Source organism: Chelonoidis abingdonii, chromosome 3 (genome assembly GCF_003597395.2).
Source record: "Chelonoidis abingdonii isolate Lonesome George chromosome 3, CheloAbing_2.0, whole genome shotgun sequence".
Taxonomy (NCBI): domain Eukaryota; kingdom Metazoa; phylum Chordata; order Testudines; family Testudinidae; genus Chelonoidis; species Chelonoidis abingdonii.
The window spans coordinates 122,619,134-122,634,389 of NC_133771.1; the positions used below are offsets into that span (position 1 = coordinate 122,619,134).

Consider the following 15,256-nt stretch of genomic DNA (forward strand, 5'->3'; position numbering starts at 1 on the left):
GCTCTCCCAGCACTGCACGTAAACCACATCCTCTACGGGTGTAGCTTGCAGCGCTGCGGGCCACGCTCCCAGCGCTGCGGCACTGATTACACTGAGGCTTTACAGCGCTGTATCTTGCAGTGCTCAGGGGGGTGTTTTTTCACACCCCTGAGCGCAAAAGTTGCAGCGCTGTAAAGTGCCAGTGTAGCCATATCCTCAGTAAAGAACCTACCTACACCAACAGGAGAACTTCTCCTCCCCAAGAGGAGTAGCTATGTTCAGAGGAGAAGCCCTACCATTGACACAGTGCTGTCTACAACAGGAGTTAGGTTGGTGTAACTGCACTGCTATGGGATTTGGATTTTTCACTTCCCTAAGCAACAGTTATATCCACATAAGTTGCTAGTGTATACCAACTCTCAGACAAGGTAGGAAATAGATTATTTCATTTTTTGTTTTTTCTTTTGGAGGAAAGAAAATTAGCCTCTCTAATTTTACCTTTCAGGATAAATCACTTTGAAGGGTTAACTATTAACAGCTAAAATGTAAATCAGGGTGAGGATAGTCAACTGCTATCCACCAAAAGGGATCAAAACCCATGTGTGTAGATGAAGTGAGAGAAAATGGAGTTCTTTATCATGAGTTCCAGGTACTTTGTCAAACAAGCTAATTTTCATAGTAACTGTTCAGAGGAAACAACAAATATACTGAAAGCAGATACTAACCATCTTTCCACTTCTTTTGAAGGTGTTTTGGAAAAGCTCTCTCCATCTTGTATGTCAAAATGTCCCCATGAACAATGTGCACTTTTCCCGGAGCTGCTTCAGACAGCATCTATTTGTCAGCAAGCAAGCAGAATTAGTCTATTTAGCACTAGTAAAATCTGGTAAACTTTTAAACATACTGAGCCATAATCATCCTTGGCTTCAGTGGAGTTACACTAGGCATGAATCTGGCCCTATATTTTTATCGTCATATACATGTAGTAGTAAAACAGAATAATTATCTTTTAGATCTGGGCACATTATAAATAAAAGATGAACAAAATGCACGTTTCCATGCAAAAAAGTTACACACACAAAAACCCAAACAGGTCTGATCCTATACACCTACTATTCACTACTTGTGAGAGTAAAGGGTTACAGGATTGAGAGTTTAGATCTAATACAAATAATTAAAGACTTAAGTATTCTGAAGCCTGGAATGAACACAGATTATTAAAATATACTGGAGAAAATTCTCAGATGTCAATACAACTTATTTGTGCTTCAAACATGCAAACTCTCATAAGGCTTGATTCTGCAAAATGCTGAGCACTCTGGCCTGATCAAGCAAAACACATTATTAGTCCCACTCAAATCAATGGCACTATTCACGCACTTAAAGTGAAGTACATGCTTAAGTGTTGTGCAGGATCAGGCTAAAGGATTTAACACCTTGCAGGATCAAGTTTATAATGCAAATCTATACAGCCATGAAAGTAAGAGTTCTGTACAGAAACAAACAAGTGGAGAAGAGAATGCTTCTAGAAAAAATTAACGTACTTCGAAATTTTCAGTGCTCTGCTCCCTTTCTTTTTCTTATTAGAGATATCTGTTATGTCTAGACAAAGAGCAAGTGTGTGGCAAGCCAGCGTGTAAATCTACAGGGCACTAGCATGCCACCCAGTCTATGGGGACCCTGCTTATTTGCACAAAAAGTCCCCTAGTGCACACTGATGTACTCCCATTTCAAAGTGGAGTAGATCAAAATGCACTAGGGAATTGTAAACGTGCACTAACAGGGTCCACATGAACAGCATGCAACTGCACTGTAGATTTACATCTCGGCTTGGCATGCACTAACCGTTCATCTAGACAAGCCCTTAGGGGTTTTTTTTGTTTTCTTTTCTAAGTAATTAGATTTTCCCTCTGGGTCATCTACTGCTGCTTGACCTTGCATTGATTCATACTGCTTCATTTAAGCCATTACTGTATTTGAAATTATGTCTTCACTGTAGGATCAAACAGGCAAAGAAATAGTCTTAGAGACAGCAAACCGTAATATTAAATCACAAACACTGGCAGTAAGCGCACACAGTAAGAAACATGTGAAAGATACACTGATGTGTTTTAATCTGATAGTTGCAATGTTTTTCCCCCAAAGTGCCCTATTGATTATTTATGGAGCAAATCAATTTTTATATTTAGCAAGTATCTGGGGAAGATCTTTTAAAAATTTTTTTAAAGCAGATTAGGAAAAAACAGATGGACAATGAAAAAGCTATTTTGATTTGTGTGTGTGAAAATTCAAACCTATGTTATAAACAGTTAAATGTTTTGAGTTTAATCAGTGAAAAAAGGAACTGATTTTTGTGGCAGCTTAGATTTATTGCTCATCAACACATTTCAGTATAATTTGCATATTCAATTTCAATCATGCAACTTCACTCAGGGATTTGGACAGGATGAAAAACGTTTTAAAATTTCAACTCTATACTGCTTAATGCAAAACCAACATTCTCAGCTTTCTGAGTCAAAGGAAACTGCTGCTTTCCAGGAATGTTCATGGACATACAGAATTCAAGTAGAGATTTAAATTCCATGCAGGGGGTACTGAAATGGAGTTTAACTCTTAAAAAAAAAAAAAAAAAAAAGTCCCTATCTCTTTGAAACACAATTAGTTTTAACTAGAGAGAAAAAAAAATCTAACATGAAACAAGTCTGGAATTTGAATACAAACCAATTTAAGAGTAGATGTCATCACTGCAGCAGTAGTTTAACTACCTGTAAGTAGTTTATCTGCCTTGATTTGTTAATTTTTACTGTGAAGGGTGCCATCCAAGGCTGCAAATTAATGTAATAAGATCAATGGAGTAAGTAAATAGTACCAAACAAAGCAGACAGATGTCTATACAAATGATAGGCGGTGATCATCCGTGAAATTGTTTTTTAATGGTGGGTTTCGCTGTCAAGAAGGATCTTTAGTTTTTTTTTAAATGACTATAGTTTGCATAATTTAAAAATTTGTTAGCATATTAGAGACAGAAGAACAAAACCTTAGATTGGTTTTTCTTTTTGTCAGCAGTAAAAGTATTGAAAGTAAATAGGTATAAGTAATGAATTAGAAAAAATAAAATGTGTTTTTTCAGGTGCAACTTCATGTCTTAATAGCCAGTTATTACCTATTGCCCTTTAACTTTCACTACACTAGTAAATTCCACTGCATTTTATGAAATCTGTTGGCATAAAATTGCAACAGAACATTGCTAATTTGAACTAATGACTGGAAGACCCATTGTGAATTAATGCATTTTAGGGCAAATCCTCAATCCATTAAGGGTCCTCTGGCTATAGAACTAATGAGGTTCCACAAACTTCTACGCATAAAGAACTGGGGAAAGATAGAGCCAGAGGCTTTGTCACTGGAGTTCCTCTTGCTCTCCACCTTGCATCATGAGGGAGTATAAAGGCACTCATGGATACTTCCACCAATAGGCTGAATTCGCCACCATTGAAGAGTTCTGTAGTCATTCCATTGCTCAGCCTGAGGGGAAAATCTTACCTCTGTCCCTTTTATAAACCTGCCTAGCCAAGTTATCAGGTTGTATGCCAGCATGAGGCTATGATCCTTTGAGAATGAAATGTAGAGAAATTTACAGGAATTCCCTGACCAAATACACCTCTACCCCAACATAACATGACCCGATATAACACGAATTCGGATATAATGCGGTAAAGCAGAGCTCCGGGGCTGTGCACTCCGGTGGATCAAAGCAAGTTCGATATAACGAGGTTTCACCTATAACGCAGTAAGATTTGTTGGCTCCCAAGGACAGCGTTATATCGAGGTAGAGGTGTATATGCACAATAATTCACCAAGAGCTGGCATATAATGTCTCTACCAAAAGCCAGTAGTCCACTGATCATCATGATCATTGTGAAACGTATGTACAAATATTTAAGAAATTATGTATCTATACTGGAAATTGTGTTCTTAAAGCCTTGACGTTAAAGGCAGATTACCTGGTGACCTGTCTTAGGCCAGGTCTACACTGCGACTTTAAATCGGTTTAATGGCCGATATACCGATTTAACGCTGTATCCGTTCACACGACGTCGTCATTAATATCGAGTTAAACGGCTCCTTAAATCGATTTCGGAACTCCTCCCAAACGAGAGGAGTAGCGCTAAATTCGATAGTGATAACTCGGATTAGGGTTCATGTGGACGGAAATCGACGTTATTGGCCTCCGGGCGGCATCCCAGAGTGCAGCACTGACCGCTCTGGACAGCAATCTGAACTCGGATGCAGCGGGCAGGTAAACAGGAAAAGCCCCGCGAACTTTTGAATTACATTTCCTGCTTGCCCAGCGTGGAGCTCTGATCAGCACGGCTGGCGATGCAGTTTGAAATCGAAAAAGAGCTCCAGCATAGACCGTACGGGAGATACTAGGTCTGATCGCTGTATGGGGAGACAAATCTGTTGTATCCAGCTCCGTTACAGAACACGAAATGCCAAAGCGTTTGAATAAAAAACTCCAGGATACACAGCGCTGTGTGACAAGCGTAACGGGAAGCCAGAGACTCAAATGGACGCTCATGAAGGGAGGGAGGGGGTACTGAGGACTCCAGCTATCCCACAGTCCACAGCAGTCTCTGAAAATTATTTGCATTCTTGGCTGAGCTCCCAATGTCTGTAGGTTCAAACACAGTGTCTGGCGTGGTTCAGGGAACAGCTCCTCAGTTTATTTCCCCCCACCACCACGTGAAAAAAAAAGGGAAAGATTGCTGTGCTATGGCGTTTGCTCAATGCACTCCGCGAAAAAGGCGCCAAAGGGTTGTCTGCTGCCTTCACAAAGGGAGGGGTGAGGCTGTACCCAGCACCACCCGGGGCAGTGTTTTCTGCCCCATCAGGCACTGTGCTCTCAACACGGAAGTGGGAACTATGGGATAGCTGAGGAACAGCTACCCACAGTGCACCGCTCCTGAAATCGATGGTAGCTTTGGACCATGGACGCAAACAATCGATTTCGGGATCCCACTGTGGACGCGCTAAACCGATTTTATTAGATCTGTTTTGTAATATCAGTTTAAGCTAATTCGAAATAATCGTGCAGTGTAGACGTACCCTTAGACAGGTTCTGTTCAGGCAGGGCAAAGGAGATGCTTATCTCTACATCTGGTCACTGTGTATTGTGTGCCTCATAATGTAAGTCTATTTGCATACTAAGCCACCAACTAATCAAGACTGCCAAACTGACTAGAGATCACCAAATCTACTGGAAGGACCACACTGCAGGAGAGTGTTCAGTTTATGACTAAGATGGAAGGATTCATCCGGTCTATCAAAAGAATGCAGAGACACACACTGTGTCCTTCACTGAGGAGAGAAGTTGACAAAATGGCCTGTTTCATGAAAAAGGGATCACAGCCTGCTTGGTTGACAAATGCTGGAGAACAATATTGCAAGACATGGAAGTGACTAGTTAAATATGTCTAGGTTCTAGAATGCAAGTTATGATTTTATTTTATATGCATTCATTTATTTCCAATACTTCTACTTGCTATCGCTTAAATCTCTATACTTTGTTAAATAAACTTACTTGTTTTCACTATAAACGTTTCTAAATGAGGTTTATTAAGTAGATGAGTGATCTGAGATGTAATTCATAAGCTGAGATGTATTTTTCCTTTGAGAGCAGTGGATCTGGGAATACAGTGACTGTTCAGTGGAACGACTACTGGACACTGCAGAGGGACATTCAAAGGGCTTGAGGGTTGAAGCATACCTACCGCTAACCTGCGGCAGGGCAGCAGAGGTTGAGTTGGCAGAGGTGGAATGCTTCTATTGCCTGTAGCCCAAGGAGTTGACCCCCTTCAGGCAAAGACCAGGCTTCCTCACGGTAAAGATAGGTGGTAGTGAGGTGCCTCACAACCCTGGGTACTCCTGGGAAGTGTGTCAGCCACAGACCCCTACTTCAATATTATGAAACAAACATCATGGGAAAGCCTGAAAAGAACTTAGTAAAAATGCAGAATGTTTTAAATGTCACTGGTTTCACATGGTAAAAGATTCTTCTAAACAACAATTAAATAAATTGTTATTTTAATATATGGCATTTTCTGCTGTTCAAATCCCAGACTCTTTATGTACAACTATTCTAGATCGAAACAGAGACCTTTCAGTGAAAAACCAGAAAAAACAGAGAGGTTATGACCCACATCAAAGAGATTCATTCTGTAATTTATCATCATCTTATCTGGAAAATAAAGTTCAAAACCAAATTTAATACTAATGGATGCAAGATACTGTTTGTTTATTCAAACCCACTCTTACTCAAGATCTCCAGTACTGAATAGCCTGTCAAAAGCATATGAACTTCTGCTGTGAGGGGGCTGCTACCGAAAAACGGTGACTCACTCAGAGTTGTATATATGTCAATAACAATAATAATAATAATTGGAGATATACCAATCTCCTGGAACGGGAAGGGACCTCAAAAGGTCATCGAGTCCAGCCCCCTGCCTTCACTACTGATTTTTGCCCCAGATCGCAAAGTGGCCCCCTCAAGGATTGAACTCACAACCCTGGGTTTAGCAGGCCAATGCTCAAACCACTGAGCTATCCCATGAAGTGTCCAAGATACTTTGTTGGAGGATCCTAGAAGTGGTGCTTCTATTTAGAGGAATCTGCTTCAGCAGCAGTTTTTGAAAGCCAAACAAAAACGTTCCGGCTAATTCAAGCAATTACTTGATAATACATGCACAGAGAATTAATTACATCATATCCTTTCTTACTTGGTTCAAATAATGGTGATTTATAAGTCAATTATGAGATTCAAATGCATTAACTGGCAGATAATGTTTACATTCAAGAATCCTAATGGATGCAGTTGTAACAATTGTATCAGAATGATACTAACTACAACAGTTTTTGCAAAGACAGTATGGGTCTGCAACTGTTTCAACTGTATTTTCTACTCCATGCATCTGATGAAGTGGGTTATAGCCCATGAAAGCTTATGCCCAAATAAATTTGTTAGTCTGTAAGGTGCCTTAAGGACTCCTTGTAGTTTTTGCTAATACAGACTAACATGGCTACCCCTCTGAAACCTGTTTCATCTGAGTGGGGCTGCAGCATTATTATCCTTTGTTTGGGCTGAAGAAATGATTTTCACAAAAAGAGATTAGAAGTACAAAAATGTCATTATATCAATCTGGTGAAAAAGATCTGATCAGATAAAGGTGTTTGAGATGGACTATAAACTATTTTAAATCTCAAAACCTTAAAGGGATTTCTATATAAATTGGTATTAAGCAGTATTCTTCCAATTAATGAGTAATACATCCAATCAAACATAGTAAAATAGATTAATATACTCCATTCTGCCAATATAGATTAAACTAAACAATGGACCTCTAGGAAAGAAGCAGAGAACACTGCAAATACTTCTGATACAAGTTGTTTTAGAGCTAGGAGTACTTTTTTCAATTGTTCAGATCAAAATAGGAAATCCATTTTTTTCAAAAGTAATTTAACTTCTTAAATGTTTAAACATACATTAATTATAAAAAACAATTTATTTCCCAATTGATACCTGCAGTCCTGGAATAAATCGAGTATCTTTTTCAACTAACAGGAGTTGAGCAACATCAGCATTGAGAATGGATCTTGTAATTCCTCCTGGCCCAGGGCCCACCTCACAGACATAGGCATCTTTCAGCTTGCCAGCCTGTCTCACTATCTTATCTGTAAGTCACAAAGCACATACAAAGCTTTTATTTTTATTTTTATTTTTTTTTGCAAGGCACTGAGCTCACCAACATCAGTGTAGTTTGTGTTTCTACAGTAAACAATGAGTTTATCACAGAAGAGACAAACAATAGCACCTCCTGGTTAAATGAGAGGAGTACTGTTTTTTATGGAGCCTGCTAGACAGCACAGAATTCAGTTTCATTTCTAAATTACCAGAGAAACTCATAACCAATCAGAGAGCTTGCACAGTCAGGTGCTTAATGTATTTTGTTAATTACACAATCTATTAAAAAAGATAGACAAATAATTTTCTCCTTATAAATAGGAAATTCAATTCTCTTTCTGGCAGATAACCTCTAACATCTCTGTAGAGTCTGCCCATTTAAAGGGAAATGCCATTACACGGAGGAAGTTCAAAAGAAATATAAAATGAACAAGGCTAAAGAGGAGCAGCCTGAGGATTACGGTATCTACGAAGCAGAGCATTTTGAGATAAGAGATTGGGGAAGCCGGAACAAGAAGCAGGAAAGATTAGGGCAAAACAGAGCGGAGTTGGCTGTGGACAGCTAAATGTTGAAGGAGTGGGAAGAAGAGAAATCTGTACAAAAGGAGGTGGAGAAAACCAGGGTCAGACATTAGGAGAACACAAGGAGTGGTTAAAAAAAAAAAAAAAAAAAGTGGCATGCAAAGTGGAACCACTTCAACAGAAGAGGCTGAGCGAGACCCAGACATGAATAGCCAATAGGTTGACAGGGCACCCGGCAGGCAGCAGACCAGGGTTCAAGTCCCTGCTCCACATCAGGCAGTGTGAGGATTTGAACCTGGTTCTCTCATATCCTAGATGCGTATTTAGCTTCTATGCTATTGGATATAAGGGGACACAGGCACCACAACCACCTTCTTTGTTTTATGCAAGGCCTGATCTACCAGATGCATCTTACAGTCAAAGCACGCAGGGGATGCCTATCTTGTGAATCCTGCTGGGGCTCAGGTGTGAATTAGGCACAAAGCTGCTCGATGGTATGAGGACTGAGGTGGCTGTGTGCATGACAGGGTTGCCAACCTTCCCAGATTGGCTCGGAGTCTACCAAAACCAGACTCAATCGCCCAGTGACTATTAAAAGGAATCCGGGAGATCTTAATAGGCCAAAAGCATGACTGGCGGCACAGTGGGGCTAAGACAGGCTCCCTACCTGCCCAGGCTCCGCGCAGCTCCTGAAAGCGGCCAGCATATCTGGCTCCGAGGAGCAGGGGCGGCCAGGGGGTCTCTGCACACTGCCCCCAAGCACTGAGTCCACAGCTCCCACTGGCCAGGAACGGCAGCCAGTGGGAGCGGTGGGGGCAGTGCTTGCATGCAGGGGCAGCACAAGGAGCCACCTGGCTGCCCCTAAGCCTAGGAGACGGCCACTTACAGGAGCTGCCGGAGGTAAGTCCCGTCCTTCCGGAGTCCGCACCCTCAGCCTCTCCCACACCCCAACCCCCTGCCCCAGCCCTGAGCTCCCTCTGCACCCAAACTCCTTCCTGGAGCCCATATCCCTTCACATATCTTAATCTAATGCCCTGATCTCCCTCCTGCACCCAAACTTCTCATCTACGGCCCCACCCCAGAGCTCTCACCCCCTCCAGCACCCTAAACCCCTGCCCCAGCCCAGATTTCCCTTTTACACCCTGAACACCTCATTTCTGGCCCCATCCCAGAGCCCACACCTCCAGTCGGAGCCTTCATTCCATCCTGCAGCTCAACCCCCTGCCCCAGCCTGCTGAAAGCAAGTGGGGGTGGGGGACAGCAAGCAATGAAGGGAGGAGGCCTCGGAGAAGAAGCGGGACAGGGGTGTGATCTCAGGGAAAGGGCGGGGGCAAGTGTTCGGATTTGTGTGCTTAGAACGCTGGCAACCCTAGTGCATGCCCACCAGCAGAAATTTAGATGCCCAGGAGACGTTACCAGAGGAGTCTTAGGTATGTAGGCTATTTAAGCACCTATAAAGTTAGGTGACAGCTGAGCTAGGGTTTTGAGGATTTAAATTTTGGACTTAGGTGCCCAACTGCCATTTTCGGGGCCTACGTCCCCTCTTGCGAATCTCAGCTTTAAGGCTTACTCACATATACAATTGTTCCTGATTGACTCCACATGTTCCTGTTTCTTATAACTATTTTTATTACACCCTACCTTAATCTGAGCTAACTTTCAAGTGTAGAAAAGCCCTTGAGGGTTTCACACCCACACTGTGCAACTATTGCACAGAAGAACCATCTCTAGGTCAGCAGAGAAGGAGCAACACAGCTTGGAGTCAGCAGCATAAGTGATGTGAACGGTGGCTGAAATGAAGCTGGAGAAAAATCTGACCAGTATAATACAATAGGCTCAGAAAAACCAGGACACTCCCAGTAAACTAGGGCATATGGCCTTCCAAGTCAAAGCACATGCTAGGATAATAAACAAATGCTGTTCTTTATACCCTGCACAAATATGATCCTCAGAGTATCTCCTTTTTGGGGCAAACATAGAAGCTATCTAATTGCCTCCCACCATTTCCTGATATTCTCTGGTAACCTCTGAGGGGGCATTAGTATTTTTTAAATAGGCATTGAACACAGCTCCATAATTAAGATAGAGTTGAATTTTGCATTTACATAAGAAAAATCAATTTTCTGTTATGTATAACTACAGTGTAAACCCTTCCCCCAATACAGCATTTACTCTGCATACAAAATTACATTTCTGAGCATTTACACGTAAATGTATTGAGTTAAAATATATTTTTTTAAATGTACCAGTGTTGTTGTTGTGAGGAAGACAAGAGTCCCCATGCAAATAAATGTAGACAGAACTTAAATTTTGGAGAAAATGAATAGACAGTTTATGATTAAAAATTTCAAATGATGCAAGATAAAAAATGTCCTACCTGTCAATCTCAAATCCAGGAGAAAATTCTGGGATAGCTGCTTTTGTGCTCGGAGATTAAACAGTTTAATAATCTCTCTAACAGTTGGCAGAGGTGGTAGACGGAAAGCAGCCATCTTTCCTGATGCAGCCACTGGCCAAGACTGTTAACTCTTGCTCCTAAAAAACAGGGAAAGAAGGGACTAGGAGTAATCACGTGTACAGTAGGGCACAATTAAATATGTAAGAAACAGAATGGAATGAAGTAAAACTCAAAATATTTACTTATTCTGATTTTATCCAATGAATCTATTGCTTTAGAAACATATACACCTCTATCCCAATATAATGTGACCCAATATAACATCAATTCGGATATAACGTGGTAAAGCAGTGCTCCAGGGGGAAGGGGAGGCGGGGCTGCACACTCCGGTGGATCAAAGCAAGTTCGATATAACGCAGTTTCACCGATAACACGGTAAGATTTTTTGGCTCCCGAGGACAACGTTCTGTTGGGGTAGAGGTGTATTAAAAATACACAAGATTTACAACCTAAGGTCCTAATCTTGCAAACACATATGAATGTGCTTAATTTTAAGCACATGAGCAGTTTCATTTACTTTAATCTACTCACACCTTTAAAATTAGGTATTGTGTGCAGGAGGCAGCATTAGAATCATAAATACTGGACGGGTCAGACAACAGATCTAAAATGAACCCCCCATGCCTCCAAAAATAGTTATTTAACAGTTCTGTATTTTGATGATTAATTCTAGCCTTTTTTAAACTAAAAAGTAGTGGTTTTACATTGAAGGGGAAAGTAAAATGTACAAAAGTTGAACACTGTCAATTATTTAATTACATTAATTTCCCCAATAAAAACTATTTCCTCTTTTCTCTGAAACATCAAGTTTGGTGATAAAAGAGACAAAGGAGGAAGAAAGCCTAAGTGCCATTTTCCACAATGTTGCCCACACTTTTTGATCCTTTGATTTTTTCTAACTCTGATCCTCTGGATGATGGAGAAAAGGTGCCCCCTTTTCAGACCCCATTCCCCTAGCTCAAGGGTTACTTCATCCTGATTGGAGGAGCTTTGGAGACAAGAGGTCCCATTATGCAATGGTCCATTTGGATGCAAACAGCTTTCTATTTAGAGCAAGGTAGGTACTATAGCTCAGCAATTCTCAAACTGGGGGTCAGGACTCCAAAGTAGATTGTGAGTTCATTTTAATGGGATCACCAACGCTGGTATTAAACTCATTAGGGTCCAGGGCAGAAAGCTGAAGCCAGAGGGCTTTGTTCCCACAGGCCTTGGACTCAAGCTTCAGCACTATGCTTAGAGGCTTGGGTTTTCTGCCCTGGTACCCAGTGAGTCTAATGCCAGCATTGCAAAGTCCAAACCCCACCAGGGGAGGGATGAAGTCCAAGCCTGAGGAATGTAGCTTTGTGGGGCCATCTGTGGCATCGGGTCGTGCAGTAACTTTGTTGTCAAAAAGCTATCGCACTGCAACAAAATTGAGAACCACCGCAAGCTTAATGAGAGCGGCAGCCTCCATAGGTCACTGCTCCCGACGTACAGAGGTGGCCCCTGATCTGCACCAGTGTGTGTCCACCGCTTAATAATACTTGGCTTTTCCAGGAGCTCAACCACTGACAAACCCCATTTTCCAGTTAGCCCAGCGCTGCCCACTGGCCTGGGAACTTCTAAAAGGGGCGAGTGAAACCACCCGCAAGGCCCCACTGTTCTGACCCCGCTTCCCTCTGCGGAGGGCTCTGCTCCCCCTCCGCCCCCAAGATTCACACACCCGGCGGAGGCCCGGGCGGCGCGATCCCCGGGCTGCACCGTTTCGTATCACGACAACTTTCCCGCCGCCGGCAGCGGCGGTGCTTAGCGGCGGGGCGAGGCGGGGGGGGGCGCAGCCAGGGAGCCGTGAGGCTGGGAAGGTCTGACCACCCCGCCTCCCCCCATCACATCGTAGAGTCTCCACTGCGCAGAAGCGTTGCACATGCGCAAAGCGCAGACGGGCGGGGAAGAGGGGCCAAGCTCCCCACGCGTAACTTACCGGTAGAGCCGCTGTCGCGTGTAGGCTCGGAGCGCAGCTGGGCGGGAACACGCGCGCGAGAGTCAGGTGACCGCTGGCAGGTTTTTTTTAAGTGTAACTTTATTAGCGCGTTAATCAATAACAAGAGCCACGCGGCGCAGTGACCCGGATATGGAGGAAATCTAACCGGAAACAGAATTTCGGCGCCCAATCTGGCAATGATGGGGAGGTGTCTCCCTATAGCGCATTCGCCTCGCCGTCAACCTCAACGTTACACTCCGCGTTCCCGGGTCTGGATAGGGTCTCACATGCGTCGTTTCCCTACGGAGAGGAAGGGGTCTTAGAGCGCATGCGCACTAGTGGTACTTAACATTCCTCCCCCCACTTGTTGCGCATGCGTTTCCTACTCGCAGGCCGATTCAGGGTCATCGGCCTCACACTGCGCAGGCGTAGTAGTGCGTCGTGGGGTTCTGCTAGAGCTGCCGGGTAGTTCTTGCTGTGCGTGTGGCGGCTGCGCCGGGCGGTGGGTTCTGCTGCCGGGTGCAGCTGGGTTCCGCCCGCGCTTTCCTTGCCCCGGGTTTGCTTTGTCTGTGCTGCCACATGAGTTCCGTGAACTCCGATGTCCTGAGCCTTGCTGCCAACCGGCCTCCTGCTTCTGCTTGCACGGCGCCCCCTGCAGCCCTGAAGCTGGAGCCACACGCCAGGGGGCTGGTTCCTGCACAGAGCCTCACTAGGGTTGCCAGCTTACTAATAGCTGGTAACTGGACCCCTCAGGCTCCGCCGCCTGGTCTGCCTCTGCTCCCCCCCACCCCCCGCGAGGTCTGCCATTTGCTCTGCCTCTTCCGCCCCTCTTCTCCCCCTCCCCTCGGGCATCCCCCTGCTCTATCTGCCCCACCCCACCCAAAAACCAGACATCTGGGCTTGTCAAATGTCACTGTGACTCACAAGCCAAAACCCAGACTGTCTAGGTAAAAAACGGATGGGTGGCAATCCTAAATCTCACTAGGCAGCAGTGTCCAGCTATGTAGAGCCAGCCAATAACATAACTGGGGTGTAAAACTGTAAGAAGTTAGGGTGTTGCAGACACCAAATTTGCCCAAGGCAAGTAACAGTGGTGGTCCGTGCCTGGAGTGCTTAGCACCAATAAACACACCAAGGTGGAGAAGCAAAACACAGGTTTATTTGGGTTCTCAAAGCGGTGCTGGGAGACTTAGTACGCCTCAGATCCAGCCCAGCTAAAACAAGCAGTCTGTTCCTTTATATCCATGAGAACTTTTTCTCGCTGACTAGCAAGCCCCCGTTTCCCCTCCCTCTTCTGTCCGGCTGCAGCATTCTTTTCTCACACACTTCTTTGTCTTCCCCCTCCTTCTCCCCCTGTAGCAGTTACGTAAGCGCAGGTGCATTAAGTAAACTTGGCCGTGGCAGCTCGTTAGTAAGTTTTCCTTCTGCAAGTTATCTTGTCCTTCTGCTAAAGGTGCACAGGCCTCATTATTTCTGCTTTAGACCAATTAGAACTGTTGCAACTGATAACGGCTGTTACTCCTGGCCTTTCCCATCAGCCAGCCTTTTAGGTTGGTTAGAGTTCAAACATGGAAGGACTTTTGCTCGCCAGAGGCCTAAACAGGAAAACTCCATATTCTTATTGCCTTCCACTTTTTTAAGTTACTTAGGGTTATGCTTAGTGACACCAACAAGAGGGTGCAAAACACAAGGGGTCAGGCCCACAATAGGACAAAGGTATTGCAGTATTCAGCATTGCTATGTCTAGTGTTTAGGAGTTCTGTCACTTAGTGGAGTCTTCAGCCCCACGTTTTGTGCTCAGGCTCCCTATACAATCTACATCAAGAAATGAGCACCTACAAATGGAATCACTAGAAAGCCTGCAAATTGAGGGGAACCACTTCAGAAGGAGCAATAGAAAGTGACCTAGTTCAGAAAATATCATAGCTCAATGGTTTGGGCAATCACTTGGAGTGTGGGAGATCTTGCGACACACCAAGAGAGTGGGGGTTTGAAATCAGGTCTCCCACATTCCAGGTGAGTAATCTAACTCCTGGCTACTAGTATTTAGATGTTCGCATGCATTCACCCCAAAATTCCTAGTCTAGTCACCATGATAGACTTGTGGGCTTTGGTGTGCTCTGGAAACACCTACTGAACTGGGCCACATGTGCAAGATGGGCATGGGAATGTCTAATCTGAGCATCATGCTGGGGTTTAGGCGTGAGATTAGAGTATCGAGCAGCATGGTGTCATCAGATGTGTGCAGTGCTCTGTATGCTTACTTGCAGGAACTTAGGCATCCAGGGAATTAGACTACTTAGAGAGTTAGGCAGCAGCTGAGTGGGGGTTTTGAAGATCTCAGTGGTGCCTAAATGTTGGGCATCTAAAGTGGTAACTAGCTATCTAAATCCATTTGTGGCTCTAGCTCAAAGTTTTTAGCAACATTGATTTGTTAACGTTGCAGCCCTGAAGCATGTTTCAGTCTTGAAAACGGTATTTTCCAAAAAATTGTGAGCATATAAAACAAGGCTATAAGAAAAATCATTCTACAGCCTTCGCTAGAGCTTTCGTTACTATGGACAGAATAAATATAACATCATTTATCTAAGATTCT

At 43.7% G+C, this 15,256-nt stretch overlaps 1 protein-coding gene across 4 annotated transcripts in view; it reads right to left on the bottom strand.

Annotated features, from left to right (window-relative positions):
- The window catches only part of TFB1M (transcription factor B1, mitochondrial), a 50,292-nt gene extending 36,940 nt beyond the window's left edge, over positions 1-13,352 (bottom strand). Inside the window, exons 1-4 of one of the 4 annotated variants that reach the window (XM_032772081.2) lie at positions 13,025-13,352; positions 10,620-10,777; positions 7,559-7,710; positions 705-813 (exon numbers count right to left, since the gene is read on the bottom strand). In XM_032772081.2, coding sequence (XP_032627972.1) covers positions 705-813; positions 7,559-7,710; positions 10,620-10,734 — 376 coding nt within the window. In that variant the 5' untranslated portion in view covers positions 10,735-10,777; positions 13,025-13,352. Of the gene's footprint in view, positions 1-704; positions 814-7,558; positions 7,711-10,619; positions 10,778-12,324; positions 12,345-12,402; positions 12,525-12,660; positions 13,002-13,024 lie in introns of those variants that run through there. The other 3 variants (XM_032772078.2, XM_032772080.2, XM_032772079.2) reach the window with 3 other exon arrangements.
- Positions 13,353-15,256: the final 1,904 nt, after the last annotated feature.